Source organism: Haematobia irritans, chromosome 2 (genome assembly GCF_050003625.1).
Source record: "Haematobia irritans isolate KBUSLIRL chromosome 2, ASM5000362v1, whole genome shotgun sequence".
Lineage (NCBI taxonomy): Eukaryota > Metazoa > Arthropoda > Insecta > Diptera > Muscidae > Haematobia > Haematobia irritans.
In genome coordinates, this window is record NC_134398.1 from 147730976 (window position 1) to 147754482 (window position 23507).

At 31.5% G+C, this 23507-nt stretch overlaps 2 protein-coding genes and 1 long non-coding RNA gene across 4 annotated transcripts in view; 2 read left to right on the forward strand and 1 right to left on the reverse strand.

Moving 5' to 3' along the window:
• crp (transcription factor cropped) overlaps nucleotides 1-9596 on the forward strand; it is a 43572-nt gene extending 33976 nt beyond the window's left edge. For both annotated transcript variants that reach the window (XM_075296554.1, XM_075296555.1), the window contains exon 3: nucleotides 7904-9596. In XM_075296554.1, the coding sequence (XP_075152669.1) occupies nucleotides 7904-9403 (1500 nt within the window). In that variant the 3' untranslated portion in view covers nucleotides 9404-9596. The remainder of the gene's footprint in view (nucleotides 1-7903) is intronic.
• LOC142226499 (uncharacterized) lies at nucleotides 1503-2707 on the reverse strand. The gene is made up of 3 exons (XR_012719685.1): nucleotides 2479-2707; nucleotides 2058-2413; nucleotides 1503-1993 (listed from the first exon to the last, which is right to left on the reverse strand). It is a non-coding gene; the product is annotated as an uncharacterized LOC142226499 (long non-coding RNA).
• Nucleotides 9597-18143: 8547 nt separating the features above from the next.
• pkaap (A-kinase anchoring protein pkaap) lies at nucleotides 18144-22008 on the forward strand. Its single transcript, XM_075296557.1, has 3 exons — nucleotides 18144-18312; nucleotides 18552-18869; nucleotides 19683-22008. Exons 1-3 carry the CDS (start codon nucleotides 18285-18287, stop codon nucleotides 21596-21598), a joined length of 2262 nt encoding a protein of 753 aa, XP_075152672.1. The 5' UTR covers nucleotides 18144-18284; the 3' UTR covers nucleotides 21599-22008.
• Nucleotides 22009-23507: the final 1499 nt, after the last annotated feature.

The following is a 23507-nucleotide window of genomic DNA, read 5'->3' on the forward strand; positions in this document are numbered from 1 at the left end:
CTCCAACGCCATCCATCAGTCCATCAGTTTGTTCAGGCTCACTTAGACTATTTAGTCCATTGTGACACCACAGTGGTGAACATCTCTCTTATCATTGTGTGCTGCCCGATTCCACGGTAAGCTCAATGATAAGAGACCTCCTTTTTATATCCGAGTCCGAAGGGCGTTTCATATTTCTGTGAAACCACTTAGAGAAGCTTTGAAACACTCAAAATTAGTGATCGAAAACACGACCCTACTTTATACCATTGATACAGGCTAATTTAGATGTTTGAGATTAGTTGAAATACTATTAATCGTTTGTTATCCTTTGAAACGCCAAAATTAATTCGACTCAGCCGTAGCTGTCAACCGCAGTATTCATCTGAAATTGGCGCTAGGTTTCTTGTTTGAAATTTTAAATTCTTATTGGATTTTGCACAATGCTACCGACTTTTTCACTTTATGGAAATTCAATACGTTGCAATGAGTGATTCTCTTCCTTTGGTACAAGGTAGACGACAACAGCTGCTTTTCTGGGTTATATTTAAACATACTTCCTTCCTTTCCCCTTGGTTCACTTGTTGTTTTATAGATTTTGTTCTTATTCATCGTAAAATTCATCATGATGGCACAATCATATCTGTGGCATCATTCTATTTACGTGTACGCTATCGACATATGTATATATATACGGGTGTGTTGGTTTGTGTGTGTATAAAGATCACACCAATGCCCGCCAAAAACCCCCACAGTTTTGTGTAAATATAGAAACAAAAACAGCTGTTAAATATACTAGATGAATTAATTTCAAAAAGAACGGAGAATTTGTTGCTTTGTTTTTTCTTTTAATATAAAAACAGCTGCCTGGCCTGTTTGATTATAAAAATATACGACGTTTGTATATGCATCCAAGGAGACGAAGAAAATGCAGTTTTATTTGTGATTGTTTACTAGCAGCTGGTATTTAAATCATTGGGTGTTGTGGTGTGCATGCATACATTCGTCATAACATACATGAATCTAATGGCCGCCGTCGCCATCATGTAATTAAAAAAAAAACTTATATTTTTAGTTATAACTCATCTTAAAATCTAGACGATGTAAATTAAAGATATTTTGCAAAACATTTGGATTTCATTCACAACTAGTGTGGGGACAGTGTTGCCAGATAAATGTCACCAAATTAGTGTTGCATCCCAATAAACACAAACGTTTGAAAAATACTAAAATTCAATAATTTTTCAAACATTTTTTCAAAGGATTAGGGTAATATTCAAGTTGAGAAATTGTTGAGAAAATCGCGTTCTCAACAAAAAACAGACATTACCCTCAACAGTAAAATTCAACACAATAGCAATAATTTCTCAATTGTAATCCTCAAATTGAAATGCATCGCTACTCAATAATTTCTCAAACAGTTTTCAACGTGAGAAAAATAAAAAATTAGCATTGTTGCGAATACTTTCAAACCACAATTTGTATGAAAGTCAATCCTAGTTCTAACTGAAAGTCAATACTAAATTTCTAGGGATTTTGTAATTTTATTATTTTTTTCGTTAACAAATATAATAATCTTAAAAATAACATTAATAATATATAAAAATAATAATATAATACCAATCAAAATGTAATTATCTTATTAAACGTATTAATAAATAAAACTATGAATACAACTTTAAATATCTTAAACATTTTTACATGTATAATTCCATTTCCTCCATAATGTTGGTGTCAAATAACTACTAATTAATATGCTGGCAATTTTAAATAATTACTATCGAGGAACTTGCTGGCTTGTGTGTTAGAATAGATTCCAGCAAGAGGAAATCACAAAATATCAACCTGATGACGGGATGTAAATTGATGTAATGCACATTTTCATCCAGAAGTTCTTGATATAGGAATTGTTGCACTTTGTAAGTTTTCTGAAAACTTTTCTTTGTTGTTTCCTTCATTGGTTTTTCATCGGCCAACATCTTCCAAGAATATACCATCCAATGATTTTAGTTTTCTACAAAACAATCGAGTTTTGTGATTTCCATTATGTTTTCATTTCACTTTTTATTTTGACTTACCAATTTGTATTTCTTCCAAGAACGTCGTGATTTCCTCAAGAACGTTGGTGTTACAAAATTGTTGTTATTAAAATACTGGCAATTTTCAGGAACTTGATGACCAGATAATTGGAATAAATTTCCAGCAATTTCAATTCACAAAATAACAAATTAAACCGATGATGCGAAGTAAATTAAACTATCGATGTGATGCGAATTATCATCCAGTAGTTGTTGATATGGAAAAGCATAAATACCAATTTTTTTTGGTTGCACTTTGATTTATGGAAACTTTCTCTTCTCGATAAGCCACTACCATTGTTCATCGGCCAGCCTCTTAATGTGTCCAAGAATCAGCATCCAAATATTTTAGTCTTCTGCAAAGAGATTTGAGTTTAGTGACTTCCTTAAAGTTTTCATTTCGTGTTTTAGTTTTACTTACCAATTATTATAAGCAATTTCAATTGATTATTAAAAAATTTCCACATTTTTGTATTTCTTCCACGAACTTTGTTGACCAAAGTAGTATTGAAAACCATGTGGTTTTTTCGTTGCATTTCAGGGTAGTGTTTTGTCAAAGTTTTCTCCAATTATCTTCAACACATTTTCAAAGTTTTCGTCAACATTTTGCCAAATTGGTTGTAATTCGCAAACAACTTGGAGATGTATTGAAGATGAGCTTTTTCAAGTCAAGTTGAATTTATGTTGAAAATTATATTTTCCCACAAACTGAAGAGGTGTTGCATTTGAAAAACGCTCATCCTGTGTTTATTGGGATAGAACCACAATAAAAACCGCCGTGATTGATGAAAAGGGTGACGAAAAAACTTGAATTGAAAAAAATTTAATAATACAGAATAGGATTTCTATAGGAAGCACTGTTAATTTCTAAAAAGTGGCACACTCATTTAAAAAAAAAAAAGCCCATTTAATAGAGGTTTTTATATAGAATTCTGAAATTACTTTATTCAGTTTAGATCCTCATTATTAACCTGACAATTATTTTATCGCCATTTCATTGAAAGCCACTTCGTGAAATTTAACATTCAGGAGATCAACTATGTTTATCTATTCTAGAATAATTTTCTATGCATACTTTTAGACGGTACATGTGCCCACTGAAATCATTATTGTAAAGACCGGAAAATTTCTCAAAAAATATAACATTCGACAAGTCAACTTGATTATTTATTAAGACATTTTATTATAAAAGTAAATAGTACACTGAAAAAAAATGACAGTATGGCAAAAAGGTAGAACAAAAATGGCTCAAATGTATTACCGTTTGAAAATGTGGCGAATTTGGCACTACAATGGCAACGGTAACACTGATAGGAATGGAATGTGTCATTCAATTTGAAATGATTTATACTCTAGGACATATCGGATAGGAGTAATGTTTGGTTAATAGCATGAAGAACGCGAAATGTAATATTGTAAAGGGTGATTCTTTTGAGGTTAGGATTTTCATGCATTAGTATTTGACAGATCACGTGGGATTTCAGACATGGTGTCAAAGAGAAAGATGCTCAGTATGCTTTGACATTTCATCATGAATAGACTTACTAACGAGCAACGCTTGCAAATCATTGAATTTTATTACCAAAATCAGTGGCAGAAAATCCGCTTTTTTATCGACAAATTTTGTTCAGCGATGAGGCTCATTTCTGGTTGAATGGCTACGTAAATAAGCAAAATTGCCGCATTTGGAGTGAAGAGCAACCAGAAGCCGTTCAAGAACTGCCCATGCATCCCGAAAAATGCACTGTTTGGTGTGGTTTGTACGCTGGTGGAATCATTGGACCGTATTTTTTCAAAGATGCTGTTGGACGCAACGTTACGGTGAATGGCGATCGCTATCGTTCGATGCTAACAAACTTTTTGTTGCCAAAAATGGAAGAACTGAACTTGGTTGACATGTGGTTTCAACAAGATGGCGCTACATGCCACACAGCTCGCGATTCTATGGTCATTTTGAGGGAAAACTTCGGAGAACAATTCATCTCAAGAAATGGACCGGTAAGTTGGCCACCAAGATCATGCGATTTGACGCCTTTAGACTATTTTTTGTGGGGCTACGTCAAGTCTAAAGTCTACAGAAATAAGCCAGCAACTATTCCAGCTTTGGAAGACAACATTTCCGAAGAAATTCGGGCTATTCCGGCCGAAATGCTCGAAAAAGTTGCCCAAAATTGGACTTTCCGAATGGACCACCTAAGACGCAGCCGCGGTCAACATTTAAATGAAATTATCTTCAAAAAGTAAATGTCATGGACCAATCTAACGTTTCAAATAAAGAACCGATGAGATTTTGCAAATTTTATGCGTTTTTTTTTTTTAAAAAAGTTATCAAGCTCTTAACAAATCACCCTTTATAAGTGATACGAGCCCGAATTTTTTAATATTCCATGAACCTATCATATGTAGTTTATATGCATAACGAAACTTAGAACCGTTTCTTGAAATATATAACCGATTGAGATTTCAAAAATGCAGAGATAAATGTGTCTTTCAAATTTTCTGCGATCTCTTCGCAAAAAAGCAATATGGTACAAAACCATCCAAAAAATAGAACGCGAGAAAAAAAATTCCCCACGAAAGAACTCAATATTTAAAAAGTTTTCGTAGAAATTGCATGCTAGTTTTTTTTTTATATCTACATGGTGTATAAAAGTATTTCGTGCGAAAACGTATACTAGCCTTAAATGCGATGTTTAAATAAGAAGAATAAAATATTTCTATTCTTTATTATTTTTTGTTTCAATTTTGTTTACTTCTCGTAGTCAACGAAATATCCAACATTGATAGAAGGCAAACGTTTAATATCAGTGTTACAGCTGCTGTGCGTATTTTTTGCTCTTTCATTCCCATTATATTTATAAAAGTAACCTTTGCATGTTAAAACAGATATACAAAATTTGCCTTTGCAAATGCATTTTGTGGAATTTGTGGAAGAATTCGGTCTCTCATACACACACACACATGTGCCTTCATTCACCCACTCTTTGCTCAGTATGAATTTGGCAAGCATGTCTATGGTGTGTAATTGTAAACAAGTTGAACATATAAGGTGCGCCCTAATGTAAAGAAAAGAGATGGTCGCTTCAACGAATGTTATTGCTTCTATTTTACAGCTCTCTCACACTTGTTACTTAATATTTCCGTTTTCTCTCTCAAATAATTTACTCTCTCGTCTTCGCCGCTTTAATTCAACGAAAACCAAATAAAAACATGTGTTTCTGTTTGTGTTGTTTCTGTATGAGTTGAATATTTCTTATTTTCATTGTTTCACATTGCAAACTAACCCAGCTGGTTTGTACGGAATGTGGAATTGAAACCGTATTTCATCTGACCATAGGTTGCGGCGAATATTGTTAAAATAACCACGGCAATCGTATAAACAGAGTGTGAGTACGGTAGAGAGAGAGAGCTGTAGGGAATCTCGCCGGACGCCGCCACACCAAAAAAGTACAGTCACTACAAAAACGAAAATTGAATGAATTGTTTACAGAAAAAAAAAACGATAAAAGAGCAAAAAGGCATAACATAAAAAGCCGCTAAAACATATGGGATTTGCGTGTTTCCATTTCGTCAAATTCACACACATTCGTTGTCCACTACCAAACAGCCAATGTTTTGATATCGAGTTTATTATTTATGATGGCATAGTTTGTACGTCTAGTGTTGTTGTTTCTTATATGCCGGGAATATTTCAACTTTTTGTGTTTTTGTTTTGATCACTTTACTTGGGTATGTAGTGGTTTGTGTGTGTGTATGAGATTTTATTTTCATTGATCAACACAGCCGCTGTGTTTTCTAAATAAACTATCCATTTGCAGATTGTTTCGTATTCATTTATTAATGGACATAACACAGGTCTACATATGCCAAAGAGTTCTATCAAAGACAAATTGAATGAGTTGAACTTGTAGAAATGAGTTTGATTAATACATACATTTTTCCTCAATAGAAAATTGTAGTGTTGTTTTTTGATAGTAGATGATTTGCTTCACGTATAACTTTGAAGCCTTTTCTAAGCAAATTTTTCATCAACAGAAAACATCAATATGCATATGCAGTAGGTAACGGGCACATCTCACTTAAGAGAATTTTGGGTTCTTTCAATTCTTCTAAAAGGTATAAATAACATTTTCATAATTGATTGCCAAATACAGTAGGTAACGGATATAAGAAACTCGGGAAAACACACTTTTTGTTTCTTAGATGCTCTTTTTTCTTATAGACAATCATTGCTCTTAAGAAAAAACAAGTATGATTTTTTTTATTAATTTCTTATAGGCATATTTTTCTTATATGAGATGTGCTCATATCCCTTTTTGCAATTTGAGTTTCTTATACAGTGGGTAACGGATATAAAAACAGTCAGAAAATCAAGCAATTTTTTTCTTATATGCGTTTTTTTCTTATGCATCCTACAGAGTTACTCCCATATTCATAAGAGTTAAATAAACTTTAAACCTACTATTGCTATACAAATTCTTTTGATAAACTGTCAGTAAATTATTATAAATATGGGCATAAAAGTTTTACCGGACGGAATGTCTGTGTTTGTAAAGAATCTAAAACGGACCTTAGACGGTCGGATAAACACTCCGACAGAGGTTCGTCTATTTGTTGTGTGTTCGTTCAAGTTTTGCCCTTACACTGCACGAACAAATGTGATGACAACATGAAAAAATAAGAAGCATAAACAAACAATGAAGTTGTACGAAGATTTATGGGTGAAACCATTTTTTACTGAAAAAATGGAAGAAAATAATAAAAAAAAACTGGTATATGTGTCAAAACAATGATTCCTGAAGTAATCCACATTTAATATATTACAAATTACTTGATGAATTTCAAAATACTTGTCGCCTGGTTTCCCATTGATTGGAAGTGGAATTTTTCCACGTTTTTGCCACAATACTGGTTTAGATTTATATATTTCTTTAATTTTCAACCAGAATTGGCGATCCATCATTAATTTCGTTGCAGAAATGCCTGTTTTTAATGTAAAAATAAATTTGTCTTTGATAATGTTTGTCGAAAATCCCCTTACACTCAATGATTTGTACCACCCAACCAGAAAAAAATCAAAGTTGTTTTAATTTTATGCCAACAAGGTGCCCTTTACAGTGTCTCCAATCGATACAATTCGTTGATGACTAAATAATCGGTAAATGTGTTATCGATCCCATAAACATGCAGCAGTACCGATTATGCCTTCGGACTTAACTTATAATGTGGCCAATATATGGGATATGTTCGACACGACTATTGGCGTCTGCAAGGCGCATTATAAACTTTTGCATATGAGGAAAAATTTCTTATAAGCATACAGTGGATAACGGATATAAGAAACTCAGTAAAATACACAATGTTTGTTTCTTATATGCTTTTTTTTCTTATAGGCAATTATTTTTCAAAAGAAAAAGTGGTGTTTTAATGACTTTCTTATATGCATAATTTTCTTATATGAGATGTGCTTATATCCGTTACTACTGTATACAGTGAGTAAAAAAAAAAAAAAAGTTGTACACCAATTTGAAATAAATTGAGAAAAGATATGAAATATTGGTAGTAAATATGTATTATAACTTAAATTAAAGCTAGGATCTCGAGTTTTTTTTGGTATGGTTTTTTTTTGGAACCGTTTTTCCTACCAATATTTCATATCTTCATCCGATTTTTTTTTGTACTGCTCTATGATTTTATTTGAGGTCTTTGGACATTCTTAGCGCTCATTCAAAGTTTCAATTACAACCTAGTTCTGTATTATAGATGTATATGTTTGTAGTTTCCCACAATTAAGAGCAGTTTATATGAAATCTAATCCGTATACTCTCTAATGTTTCTAATTTTAGGCCGCTATATTACAACAAACTTCACAATACATTTGCGATTTGGAAACTCAGAAAACACAATTATTGGCGCAAAACAGCCAACTTAAACGGCAGTTAGGGCAACATGAAGCTTCAAGTGGTAGCAGTGGTGCTACTACAAATGAAAATGCGAATGCAGAAAATAATTCAGCAATAGCCATCAAGAAACGAAAATTGACAGATAATGTGGCTAATGCACAAACAATCAGCGATTCATCTGATGAAGGCCTTGGCTCAATGTCACCAGAACCTATGACTCTACTAAATGCAGGAGGCGGTGGCAGTGCAGCTGTTGCGGCTGCAGCTAATGCTGCCGCCAATGCAGCCGCATCAAAAGCTCAGATCCTGCTAGCACAGAATATTAAAGAACTGAACGACATGAAAGATCAATTGTTCAAAGAAAGACGCTTGCGCACCATGCTCGAAGAGGAATTGCAAATGATAAAACGACAGTTATATTCAGTGGCGACAGCACCGCAACCTTCAGCCGCTGTTGACGATGAGACAGATGGAACCGCCACTTACATTCCACGTGAGGTTATTGAGCATACCGGAAATATACTGCGTGCGGATGATGATTGTGGAGAATTTTCATATGTTGAAATTGATGAATTGACCGGACAGCAACAGGTCGTTGTGTGCTCCAGCATAGAGGAATTGGATAGTGAATCTGCAGCAGCAGAGATCATAACCGAAGATCATGTTCACGAAGAAGTAGTTTTGTCATCTTCATCGACTGAATCGGAACAAGAAGTTGCAGTAAATGCCATAGCCAAAGCGTATGCCGAAGGAAATTCACCAACACCCGCCATGTTACAGCCAATTCTACAAGCAGCCATAAAGGCAACACCCAAGGTTGAGGTAGAACGTATTACAGATGCAGCATTAAAAAAGGTGAAAACCGAAAAAATTGAACAGACCAGTGGTCTAACACGTTCACGACAAAATCTTGAAACCATTGTGGAAGCAATACGCCATTTGGAGGGCGATCACCTATTTACCGACAGTAATGGGGAGCAGCATAAGGTGTTAGTGCAGACGCAATCGGTACGTACTGCTGGTGGACAAGATGTTCCTTTAGCCCTCACAACTAAACAACATGTTGTGGCCCAAAGAAAAACTTTGGCAGAACTTAGACCATTCCTTCAATTAAAAGGTGGCAGTAAGATCTTAACAATTGGTGGAGGTGGAGGCACTGCCTTGACACTAACCAAAACAGTTTCCACAAAATCATCTGGTGTATCAGCATCCACATCGGTGGGAGGTTGTCCATCGGGTTCGACGACGTCATCGGTTGTAACACAGAATATTACACCCACCGCAATATTCAAAGTTCATCAAACAAATTCATCAAATGCCGCAGGCGGCACAACTACAATTACACATGCCACAACCACAGGTTCAGGTGCAGGAGGATCAATAACAACAACAGCGTTAAAACAATGTCGCCCCGGCGTTATTGTGGCTAAGAAACTGTCTTGATTTCGCGGCCTCGTTCAACAACAACAACAACAGCAGCAGCAGCAAAACTGTGCAAAGGACGAAAATGAATTTATTAGACAAGACCAACAACAACAACTTGCAAAGGCAAGATCACCAAAAGATTTGTTTGGAAATTTCCCAGAAGATGAATTAGTAGTAGTTGAGGAAGAAGATTATAGTGATTCGATTGAAATGGATGATGAGAGCTTTACAGAGTCTAATGTCACCGCCGCCACCATCCTCAATACAGCAACAGCTACTGCTACTACTACTACTAATACCAATGAACCAGAGGAATACCATCCAGAGATGATAACTATGTATAAACTTAATGAAGATATGTTTGAAGAAATTTCAAACGATAATGAAATGAGAAATCATAAATTGCAGAAATCTCCAAAAATTTCATCTAATAAAGTTCTAAAGATGGATGATGATAATTGTGGTTTGAAACATTTAAAATTAAATAATTTAAAAAAAGTTATCACCAATAATGCAAGTAATGATATAGAACCACAACAACAACAAATTATCACAGATCAAAGCAAGGAAAAAGTGAATTTTTCCCATGTAACGACAACAACAAAAACAAAAGCGACTACAATGATGATGCTGTCCAACAATAGGAACACCACTAAAACGAACATCCCAAATAGAAATAGTAAATTTATGAATACTTCAAAAAAAGAATCCAATAGCAGCAGCAGTAACACCAGCAACAATAATATGAATACAAAATCTTGTATTTCAACAAGAACTACAACATCTCCTTCACATAAGAAATATGCTAGTAATTTTAGTAATACTACTACTGCTACTATCATCCCTAAGTTGTTTAATAATTCTAAGAATAAGAATAGTAATGATAAAAATAGTAATCCTAATGATACCATTAATTCTAAGTTTAGCATTAATAAAAATGTACATTTTTTAAATATTACTAGAAAAACAAACAACAACAAAAATAGTAATAAATTTACAAAAACAAATTCTATTGTATTGGCAAATACTTTTAGTAGCAGTAATAATGGTAATAATGCAGACGGTACCACCAGCATTATTCCATTAAAGTCACGGAAAATAAAATTGCATTAAAACAAAAACGTATATAAAAACCACCACCACAGTAGATTTACATGTTTATAAATATCGAACGATCTTACAAGAATCCCGGTGAAAGAAAATGTTGTAGTTTAGGAAATTTGATTATGATTCTCTCTAAGCACAAATGTGCTAAGGTATATGACAAAAGAAAACACCAAAACTTTGTTGAATTTTTTGTTATATAAGTGAGATCCTCCTTTATAATCCTACTTCTACTGTGTAATTAAACATCTATAAAAAACACACATATAAAACTTTATCATAATCATAAACGGAAACATCAAAAACTGAACCTTTAAAATAATATTTATATATATAAAAAAAACGTAATATAATAAACGCATTGAACATAATTATTAATAACAAACATTAAACAAATCGTTTATAATTCATCTGAAGGAGTATTTCACAAGAAAAATACAAATAATGATAAGCTTGCTTCATTTATTATTCGTAGCTTGTATAGCAATGCTTTCCCCCTATCTACACATACATATAAAATATCTCTGAAATTCTTTCAATTAAAATTTTAATTGAATCTCAAGCATGAAAATACTAATTGGTTTTTATTGAAATTAAAAACAAAAAAATACAAAAAAAACAAATATTTGTTCAAATTAAAATACACCAAATTTTTAATAGACGAGAGTAATCACTTTCGTGATTGCACGACTCCTCAAAAAAGAAAATTAAATGAAACGAAATTTTTACACTGGGAAAATATTCAACCGAAATTTTCATTAAAGGAATGAAGCAAGCAAAGGTTTACCCCTATATCTACACACACACACTTTATTTAATTGAATCAATCATAAAAATTTATTGATTTTTTTTCAATAACTTAACTTTCGATTGACTAAGAGTTAATCAAAGAAGATATTCGATTGAAAATTTAATTGATTCAATTATTTTTAATGAAAGAAAATAATTGTTTCAATTACACGCCAACACATACAGTCTCCAATTTAAAAACTATTTGATTCTAATTAAATTTGCAAAAAAATTAAGTAATTAAACAAAATATTCAATTTTCTTCGCCCTTGTTTTGTTAGAATAATAAATTAAAAAAAAAAATAAATAATTTACATTTAAATGGAAATTAATTATACATTTGAATCAATTGAGTTTTCAATTGATATAAAATTTGAAATTGCAGAAAATTCATATAGAAATTAAATGAATTAAAAAACGTTGCAATTAAAAAAAAAAATAATATTCAATTGAAAAATTTATGGATTTGATCACTTTAAATGAATCAATGAAAACATATAAATTCAAACGAGAATTTGAATTAAATTTTTAAAATTCAAGTTTGAATCGATATTCCAAATAAAAGAAAAATTAGTGACTCAAACACTATTTTAAAATATTTTCAAGCTCACTTCGACCATTCAGTTGATTGTGATTAGTCGACAATACAATAAAGATTTGATAAAAAAAATAATTGAATGAATTTAAAGGTTGCAAATAAAATATGTTTTATGCAACAATATGGTGTTTCCACCACTAATTCAGAACCCCATGTTCATTGTTGAAAAACAAAAGGCTTTCAGGCACAAAAAGTGCTAAGAATTTTTAGTTGAATCAATTAATTCTTTTACTTAATTTATTGTTTTTGCCAGTATCAACAAAATCAAAAACATTTGAAATTATATTCGAAATATATATATGGGGAATAAACTATTTTCAAAAGCGAAATATATGCCGATTTAGTGCAGGGATGTATTTAGCGCAGGTCGATGATGTGAGATTTTCGTAATTGAAGCGTCAAATCTGAAAAAAGTTAGATTTGAGCATAATGCCAATGTAGTATTAATACGACAAAGTCATTTTTCACTCCACAAATTTGGCTGTTGAAACTATTTTGGTAATGTTTAATTTTCATTTCACTTGAGATTTGATGAAATTAATATTTAACATAATAACATAACGGCGAAATTTCTGGAAATTATAGGCTTATTAAACTCTATAAGGCCATAAGGAGTTCCCTCATCATAAAAATCAAAGTGGGTGGAATAGGGCGGATATGAGAGAAGGACAAGGAGATACTGATTGTGTCGACCTCTGATGTAGGCATTTTGAGTCGCCGTGGTGCAATGGTTAATAATTATTTTTTTTTAGATTCCACGAATGCCGATTTGACCACCAAAGACTATATGCTCTCAGATCGACATCTTTACAATATCACCTATATGACATGTATAACATATGTGTACCGAAAATATAAAAAAATTGTAATGCAAATTCCACTGCGGCGCATTTGTTAGCATGTCTAACCTTAATGCAGAAGGACTTGGTTTCAAGCAGCTCAGGCTGTCTCAATAATGCCTACCTGATATATTTTCAAATAGGGATTAAATGAGTCTTATACGAGTTTCGTTCGAAGATGAGAGACAAGTTTTCGGCAGTGGTTTAACCCGTCTCAGTATTTCTGGTGACATTTTCAGGTATTTCAAAACTTTTCAAAGTGTGAAACGCCGCTCGGAATCGGCTATGTGTAATGGTGTTGCAAATAATATCGGGTAAATACTCATTGATAAGAAGATAAGTAATTCCATCCGCATATAGACCTAAGCTATAGTTAAATGAAATGTTGAGTTTATCCACGTTGAATACCTACGCCATCATGGAAGCTACCGAGCTACCATACACAAGGTCGTGGGTTCGATTCCTGCTACGACCGAACACCAAAAAGTTTTTCAGCGGTGGATTATCCCACCTCAATAATGCTGGTGACATTTATGAGGGTTCTCTAAGTGGTTTCACTGGAATGTGAAATGCCGTTCGGACTCGGCTATAAAAAGGAGGTCCCTTGTCATTGAGCTTAACATAGAATCGGGCAGCATTCAGTGATAAGAGAGAAGTTCACCACTGTGGTATCACAATGGACTGAATAGTCTAAGTGAGCCTGATACATCGGGCTGCCACATAACCTAACCTACGCCATCAGATCCATTCCCTCAAATTGCGAAAATTAGAAAAATAGTTTAAAAATGAGAAAGTCGACTTTTCGTAGGATGGTCGTGTAAGAAATTAAAATTGTATTTCACTTTGGTATTTTAAAATTTAATCCAAACTATTGGAATATTGTGACAAATATATAAAATATAAAAATTATTAGATAATTGTGATATATTAAATAAATGATAAATAGAATCATCAATTTTGGAGTTTTTAGAAATCAATCAAATATTTTTTTCTGCATTTGTTCAATACACTTGTACAAACACTAGTAACTTGCATTCACACATTTTACTAGAATATTCCAACGATGTCAACATGGTGCAATGACTTGTATATCCGACTTTCATATGAATTGTTATATAATATGCATATCACCAGTGGTTACTTCTTAAAAATACTGGGATATTTCTAATTTATACACAACTTGACCAAAGTGGTGATAGGGGCGAAAAATACAATCGCAAATTGGGATGATGTTTTCAAGTTATTCTCTTAAATACAATGCAAAAGATTTTTAATAAAAATCTTTAAAGAAAAGCAATAACTAAACCTTGTTCATTAAAACAAAAATATGTAACAATAGTCTTTTTTTTAGCGATATAAACCAACCAATAACAAAAAGTACAAAACTAAAAGAAATAGAAACTGCAATAAACACAATTGAATAATTATTTGCATACAATACCATACAAGTAAAAATAACGAGAAGAAATAAATTTTTGTAAAAAAGAAAAAAAAATGTTTTATAAAAATTATGTTTTTTTTTATATTTGAATAGTTATGTAGAACTATTTTTCATATTCATAGTTCATTTTGAATATTATTTTAGTTTGTAAGAACTCAAAACCATCGCATTGTCTTATTTATTTTTATTTTATAATTTTAATGTTGTTTTGAAAGCTTTTTTATTTCGCCGAGTTTTAATACAAGTTAATTTCTTTATAATTTTATTACGTTGAAAACAAAATGATGAAATTTACTTTTGGTTAAACTTATCCTAAATGTCAACATCGATTTATCGAAATTCGATGGGTGTAAGGGTGTAATCAGATAGAATTGCACGTAACTGCCGTATTGTTAAAATCGTATCCTTATTGTCTAAATCCATTGTCCATGAATTTTTAAAAAAAAATATCATCTCTAGACAACTGTAAACATTTAAATTTCTAAACATTCGAACACAATTTGCGATAATTTTTTGATTGATTTATGTTTAGGGTGAATGCCTAGATCCATTTTCCAGTATGTATTGCAAAAAATTTGAATTGGACGATTTTATTACTCGGAGGTTTACTTTCTTCAATTTAAAAATTTTCTTTGTTTCTTCAACATTTCTATTTTTTATAATTTATGAATTATTTAACAGTTTTGAAATAAGCAATATTTATATTTGTAATTTTGTTCCTTTTTGTTTTGGAAAAAATAATACAAAAATTATAACACCTACGAAAAATATCTAAAAAAAAAAATTTATGTAAATAAAAAAAATTTTAAGAAAACAAAAATATAATTTTTGTTTTCTTTACACACAGCAACAAAGTATCTAAATATGTTTCTAGTAAAATTCTACAAAATTAAATTAAAAAAATAAACAAAAAATTAAATTCATTAATTTCTATGAAATTATTTTTTTTTTCAAAAATTAATAGAAAAAAACTCAAAAAAAATATATATATTGAAAAAATATTTCATTTACAAAATATACAAATAAAAATTGAGTAATGTATATAAATAGAAAAATTATGTCGAATATAATAAGCTAATACAAATAAATAATCCAAAAAGCATGCACGTATTTGACAACTCGTAAACTTTTTTACATTCATATTATAAAAAAAGTAAAAGAATAAAAATATTTCAAGAAAAAAAATACCAAAAATTGACAACAAATATTCAGACAAAAATGCAAATAAACATACTATTATACAATATATAACTTAAGCAAAAATACCCGCTGCATTTTTGCTATAAAATTACAATATAAGCAACATTTCGTAATATTAAATACAATTTATATATACAATTTATATATACTTAAAATATACAATTATTATGCCGAATTGAAATACATAATGTCATTAAATAAAACAGATTAAATCGTAATTGAGATATAAAATAATTATAATACACATACATATTTATATAATTATTGTTTATAATATTATGCTATCTAATATAAAAGAGCGATATAAAATTCATACGTGCATAATTCATTAATATACATTCAATATTCATATTAAACACAAAAATTGACAGCAAACATACTATAATGCATAATTTAGTAATATGTATTATTATTATAATTAAATTATTATCAATAAATACATAATTTTATGTTCTAAACCCTCTAAAATAGTAGTTTTATTTAAATGGTTTTTAATATTAAAAAAAAATATATTGCAAAAAATCTCAATTTTTCAGATATTTGTAATAGGGATTTAAACTACGTAAATGGTCTAAGCGCCTTTTTATATTTAGAAAAACCAACTCGGCAGTTCGAGTAAATGTCTTGTAACCAACTCTAATCAAAAAAGATTAATGTTAGTCGAAGTCGACTAATAAGTTATAAAAATCCAATATTCCACTAGGGAAGAGAAATTTGCTCCTCCAGCGATAATTTTTTAATCCATAAGAAATGCATGCAAGTGAAAATTTTATTTGAACAGTGTTACCGATTGTTTATATTTGTTCTTCCATAAGAAATTCCTGGCAGAAATATCTTAATGTAGATTTGGCAGTAGTCATTAACTATTAGACACTGTCGAGATTTTTTATATGAAAGTATGTGCACCTATTGACATTTCCGCTGCCCTTAAAAAATGCGTAATTTTTTGCTAATGAAAATTGCGTCGGCCGTTATTATCGATTATTTGCATTTTCCCCTTTAAGAAATATGTAATTGGAATACGAGTATTTATATTGGCGCGATAAGGCGCAGAAACTCCCTAGAAAAATAAAATTATCCCTCGTTGCCGAAAGTTTTCTCATGACCAGAATATAGTGCTGGCTAAGTTATCTAGCGTAGAGCTCGGTATGCAGCTGCGAAAATTCCTGTTGTGTGCCAATAATAAAGTTTTGCCATTAATTTCTTATGCACAAAAAAAATTTCTGATTCAATCACGAAATTAATTGTTCCAATTAATTTTTTAATTGAAATGTCTTCAATCACAGAAATGATAGTACCAATAAAAAAATTAATTGGCAGTCAATTAAAAAATTAATTGATCCAATTAAAAAATTAATTGATACTATTAATTTGTGTGATTGATTTTTATTTCAATTAAAAAATTTGTTGATTCAATCAAAGTTTTAATTGAATATTTTTTAAAACTCAATTAAAATTTTAATTGGAAAAAATTTCCTGAAATATTTTTCTGTGTGGGAGCAAAATGTAAACAATCGATAATAACGCCTCAAAATACCAAAAATGAATTTTTTATGGGTAGCGGAAATTTAGTTAGAGGTGCATAGTGTTTTGGTGAAAAAATACGAACATAGTGCTCACCTTTAAGGTGAGTACTATGTTCGGTTTTTTCACCAAAACACTAAATTAAAAGTACAAAAATATATATGAAGACGATTATATTATTATCAAGTCTTGTCAAAGAATGGAAAATATACAAGGAACTAATTGCGAATCATTTTATATTTCTGAACTAATTAATTTAAAAAAGTAACCGTGAAAATAAGCTGGTTTTCAGCTTGAAAACTGAACATAGTACTCAGCTTTATTTGGAATATCCTTTGACTAAACATACACTTTATTATTGAAATAAATTTCATAGAAAAAAAACGAATAAGCAAACGCTTTGAAGAACGTATGGATGAGAAAATAATTAATTTTTTTTTTCTTCGCGGCCACGTATTTATTTCAACAAACGTTGCATATATTTGAATTTAAAGTAAATGGGAATTCTAGTTTCCAAGGTAACTGTCAAGCTAAAACATCTCAACTCGATGTGAACCGGTAATGAGGAAAACCAGTGATTGGGATCATAGCATTAGAAAGTCAAACTTTAGAAAAATCTATAAAAATATTTTTTTTCAAATCCCGTCTTCGCGCTTCGCTTGAGGTTCGTTTAACCGATGGGCTAATTAGGCTCTCCATATAAAATGTTTACTTAATATGTTCTTTTTAAAATGGAATATGTATTCCAAATACTCAAAAATAAAATAACATATTTACCAAAAATTAGGAATAAAATAAATTCCAATTTTCATTGGTCGATGTCTCGAAAACGAAGCTTTTCCGATTTGTTTATTTTATATGTTCTCCTTAAAATACACCCACCTACCTCAACTTGTTTGTTTGTTTTTTATAAACTTGTTGTAAAGTACAACGTTGAATATTGTATCTCGTCTTTCCGTATTATACTGGCATGTCGTATTTATGATCGTATGATCGAGAATTGATAAAAAATACATATACTTCCTTTTGTACGTGTTGACAGATAGACGTCGTAAGACGTGATAGAGATACGTCTGTATGCCAATGACCCATTATGTTATGTTTTGGTGTGAACATACGATATTCAGTAAAAATTTCAGAAACTTATTGCTGGGGACGTGAACGGAGCCATTCAAAAATTCTTCTGGTATGAATGCTCCATTTGCTTTATTACGATACGCATTTATTTTGGGTCGAACATAGCTGTCAGATAAATGTCAATAGTACTCAATGAGAGACTGCCGAAAAGTCAACATAAACAACAGCATTCCACACAGAAATTTGGCTATCGAAAATTTGTAAAAGAATCCAAACTGTTTTTGGTTGATACAATTAGTGTAGAATAAAGCAACCAGATGTGGCAGAATGTTTAAATACTTTAAAAAACAACGAAGTAAGTTCGAATGACATCAGTTCATAAAAATGTATATGCAAAATATAACTTTCCAATGCATGACAGCGACGTTGGCAGAATTAAATGCTAAAAAAGTAATAAAAATACAAAAACAAATTGGTGTCATCACACTTATAAAAATCACCTGTATTTATATGTTTTGGTCATAATGTGTATTTGTTGTAAAATTCTTCTTTAGATGTTTTATTGAAGTACTGTTTCCCTTTTCTTGTTTTTAGGTCGTCACACTTCTAGTGATTGTGATCAAGTGGATAGTGTAACTAGCGATGCTACTGCTTGTGGTGGTCAATATGATATGGGAACATCGAAACGCCATTCATTACGATCGACAACATCTATTCATAGCTTTTGCGATGAAGTTTTTCTTGAAGAATTGGAGAATATGGGTTTAGCATCCGGCTGTGGGGGCGGTGGTATCGACAGCGATGATGCTGTTAGTTATGGCGCTTTAAGTTTAGGTGCACTCAGCAATTGTAATTATGCTACCGGAAACTCGAATTCAACAGCAAATAATTCGAATATGGTTTTGGATGAAGGTAAGGCAGAAACAAAGAAATAGAAATAGAAAGAAAAAGAAATAACATGGACATACAGTAAGTGTCGATAACAACAGGCAGTTACAATTACCTACACCGTGATGCAAAGGGTCATAGGTTAAATCCCAGTTTTGACCGAACACCTCCTCTCAGTAAAGTTGGTGGCTTTCCACCTATTTTGTATGAAAATAGGTTATGGTCATGCTAGGCGAGATGAGTGTTCAACTTTGTTTCAGGAACATTTTACCCCCGCAAAATATTTACCCACAGAAATATTTGGAAATCTTTGTTGTTTTGACTATGGCGACGAATTCTTTGTTGATTTGTTACCTTAAGATGAGCTATTTTTTAACGATGGAATCCCCTGACAGACAGTGAATTTTTGGAGTTCCCATAAAAGTATTTGCATCACACTCCTTCTTTGAACCATTGTCGGTTTTTTTGATTTTGCCTAAATTTAAAGTCGATTAGTCGTTTTGGGTCGATTTGCAAAAATATCCAAAGTCGATCTGTCCAATTGGGCAATTATAAAAAGTCGACTTGTACTTTTTTGACAAAGAGTCAATTTTAGAGTTTTGTATCTCTAATTTTCCACATATGTTGGTCTATGTCATTTTTTAGAACCTTGCAAAATCACATTTCCATCTTGTTAACTATATTCATAAGAAATCCATCTAGCGATTTAAGTCTAAAAATCAAAATATGTACATCAATTACGACCTGGATAATAAGCTCATTTCCATTCTTACTAGTCTTGTGCTTTATATACAGTATGTAATTTACGTCCCATATTTTCCCATATTACTATTGCAGATATTTTTAAATACCATTCGCGCCTATCGATGACATTAACATCAATTGTTAATGAACCAAATTGTCTAAGTTATTTCGTTCAATATTTGGAAAATAAAGCTTCACTACCACTGATAAAATTTTATTTGGATACAGAAAATTTTAAAAATGCTGCATTGGCACAATTACGCAAAGAGCTCAAATGTAAAATGATCGCACAACAAATACCTGAAGAAATTGTTAGTGAAGATACAATCGAGGACACAAATATAGCAGCCGCAGCACTCGTAACCCATAATGATACCGACGATGATCAAATGCAAAATAAACTACAACAAGTGGAAAAGCAAACAAGAAGTGGAGAACGACATATCAATTTTGGTGGGTCAGCAAATGCCACAGGTCCCACAGATATTCAAGTGAACACTGATAGTTGTCATGTACCTGAACTAAAAACTCTTTGTGACCTCTCAATGCGTAAACCCTTAACTGACGATGAAAAGTCACAAATTTACGCGGAAACTAATAAGCACATACATAAGACAAATGAAAAGCACAAACTCAAGGCATCTTCAGAATTATCCTTGTGTAGTTTAATGAGTAATTACTCGGAGATTAATGAAAATACCATAATTTCTGTGGCCAGTGTAAAAGATGCTTTGGCAATCTATACCAAGTATTTAATACAAGAAGCTAAAGAGCGCATTGAACTGCCGGTTGATATTTTATCGAAAATTTCTCTAATTATATGCAACAAAGATGTGTCCGTTGACGATGCTGAAGGGGATGTATTAGGGGGACGAACAACCACAATAACTGCAGATTGTTTCATTGAGGCTCAGCAATATGTTCTCAATAAATTGGAGAAAGATTTTCTAAGTGATTACCTACAGAGCATATACTACGCTAAGTACTGTGTTGATTTAATTGAAGACAATTGTCTAACTATTAACGACATATTACACAGTGAGGTTACACTGTTCTATTTTATGGAATACTTGGAACAACATCAGGAAAGGGATTGTTTAGATTTTTGGTCGACAGCCGTGAACTATCGTAAGAGTTATGTGTCAGCTGCCGATATGGATGAGAAAGAGGCCCAATCAGATGCCATGATTATTTACGAAAAATTCTTCTCTTTGCAAAATGATTCAAAACTATGGTCTTCAAATAAGTTAAGGGCTCATGTAGAAGCATGCATATGTACTGAAGGCATGATATGTCATTGCTTTGATTTACCTCTGAGAGTAGCTGCGAAATATTTGGAGAGCAAGTACTTGCGTTCTTTTTTAAAATCATCATTATTTTCAAATTATCTGAATGAACTAAAATCAAAAATTCAGGAAGAAATTGATGCCATAGAAGGCCTTACACCAAATAGTTTACCCAAAAAAATAGTTCTAAGAAGATGTGTTAGTGATAAGTCATCGAATAGACATCGTAAAACATATTCTGATTGTACACTAGACAAAAAGATGACAATATCCCAGCATAATACATTGCTGGCATCTATGGATAACCAGCATATTCATCATCCGCAACATCAACGCCAGCAAACAATGAGTTATTCTACGTCGGTAACAAATTTAGAAAAATTTCAAATGAATATTGATTCCTCGCAACTAACCAATCCGGATTTACTTTGGCATCGTTCCAATAGTAATAATTTAAAATTTGGCCGTGTCAATTCATTGGGACGATATGAAAGAGATTTTATATCACCTTCAGATGCTTTAACTAAGGCCGCCAATACATCGACTAATTGGTCTTTGGCACTTAAGGGTAATAAATTGAAAAAGGCTATGCGAAAATTAGTAAATTTGCGTGAAGACAATGTCCAGGAGGAAATTGCTTGGCAAGTAGCAGAAATGATAGTCAAAGATGTAACTAGTGTAACAATGGCATCAAAATCAAATGCAAAATCTACTGACAAATAGGTCACAAAAAAAACTAAGTAAGTCTCTGCTATACATGTTAATTATTTATATGATATGTATATATACTCTTTCCTAAACCTATGGTTGTTCATTTGTTTTTTTTTTGCTATTTTTTATCAATGTAATTGAATTTACTTTTGAATTTATTTTTTATCCAAACCGTATCAATAGAGCAAAACCATGAACAAAATTAGTTAAGAGAAGGCACAAACCCTTATTTTTATAAGTTTCCCTTCGCAATTTCGAATTTTCCAAAGGTACACGAAATTATTTTGTGCTGCCTAATAGATATAGCCATTGCACAAAATCTCATTCATAGTGATATTAATTTTTGAAGAACAAATATTTAGGTAAACTATTATGAATAAATAAAAATGATTTATTACTCATACACATACCAAACACAAAAATGTTAGATCCAATAGTTTTAACTCTAAAATCCAATGGCGAAGGAAGACCTTGTGTGAATTATCGAGCATTGAATGCCGTAACGGAGAAGCAACCACGGCCAATGCCCTGTGTCGACGATGCCCCTGTTTATCAACTCTTGGATATGGTGTCTGGATATTACCAGTTCGAGATTGAGAAAGAATTAAAGAGGTTCACAGCCTTCATTACTCATAACGGTTACTTCGAATCTAATCGCATGCACTTTGGGCTCAAAAACGCTCCATGCTCATTTCAAAAAATGTTTATGAGACTGATATAGCATTGAAAGGAACAGTAGTAAGCTATGTGGACGACTCATACTGGCCTCAAGTACATTGGAATCTAGAGGAATTCCCGAGATTGCATAAATCTCATGGAATTATTGGTAATCATTCCACATTTTTTACTTTAGATTTTTTTGAAACCAATTAGCCTAAAAGAAGTATTCAAGTCATAAACTAATATGCTGAAGACGGTATGAGTATGGAATATCGGAAATTGAAAAACAAAACGATCGATTTCGGCTCGACAAGTCTTAGATCGAATGTTCGGCCGGGTTGATAGAAGAACAGTTTGCAGGAAAATAAAAGGTTATGGACGGAAAATACAGGCATCGAAAATGTTGTAAACGAATTTAATATCTTGGGAAAGGTAGTGTATTATTGAAATATTCCAGCATTATTGTGTTTAGATTTCGTGATGATTTTTCATTTATATTTTACCTCTACATTTATATGTTGAATATACTATTACTTATATTTTTTACCTTACTCAAATACCAGTATCTCACATTTGTTATTTATCTCTTAGTATTATACAATATATACAATATAAAACTCTGCGGTTGATAAAATGCTAATGTATCTTTTCATATAGCAAGAAAGTATAGCAAAACACAAAACTTCAATAAGTAACTTATTTTTGGAAAATCAAGAACTCGCTTTACGAACAATAAAAAATTACTAGTAATTAGTAATAAAAACAACCAAACTATAAAATACAATATTAAAACAAAAATAATAAATACCTAATATTTTGATTCATAGAAAATTTTGAGATTTTTCAACAAAATTTCAAATGAATTCATTTTTATATAAATGATTGTACACAAATACAAAACAAAAATATTCTATTTCTATGCAATATCTTAAAAATTATAATTTTAATAAAAGCATTATAATTCAAATATTTCATATATATTATGCATATATATCATAATCCATACCAATATACGTCACATTTTTTTTGGTAAAAAATGAAAATGTCCTTTTAGAATATGAATTTAAAATATCAATTTTTGCTGCTTACCTCTGATTTGGGTTCAATCATTATTTTTTTTACTTGGTACCTTAAATAAATGGCGAAATAAATTAGAGCCCCACCAAGTACTAGCTTCTGTCGAAGTTTGGTATTTCTTAAAAAAAATGAACGAATATTTGAATTTGCATATTGTTAGGAGCAAAAATGTTTAATCATTTTG

Bases quoted from the DNA above. Each gene is read 5' to 3' on its own strand.
- pkaap (XM_075296557.1), top strand. From the start codon at position 18,285: ATGTTTAAATACTTTAAAAAACAACGAA. The intron at 18,313-18,551 runs GTAAGTTCGAAT...TCTTGTTTTTAG, and splicing joins ATACTTTAAAAAACAACGAA to GTCGTCACACTTCTAGTGAT. The intron at 18,870-19,682 runs GTAAGGCAGAAA...TTACTATTGCAG, and splicing joins GAATATGGTTTTGGATGAAG to ATATTTTTAAATACCATTCG.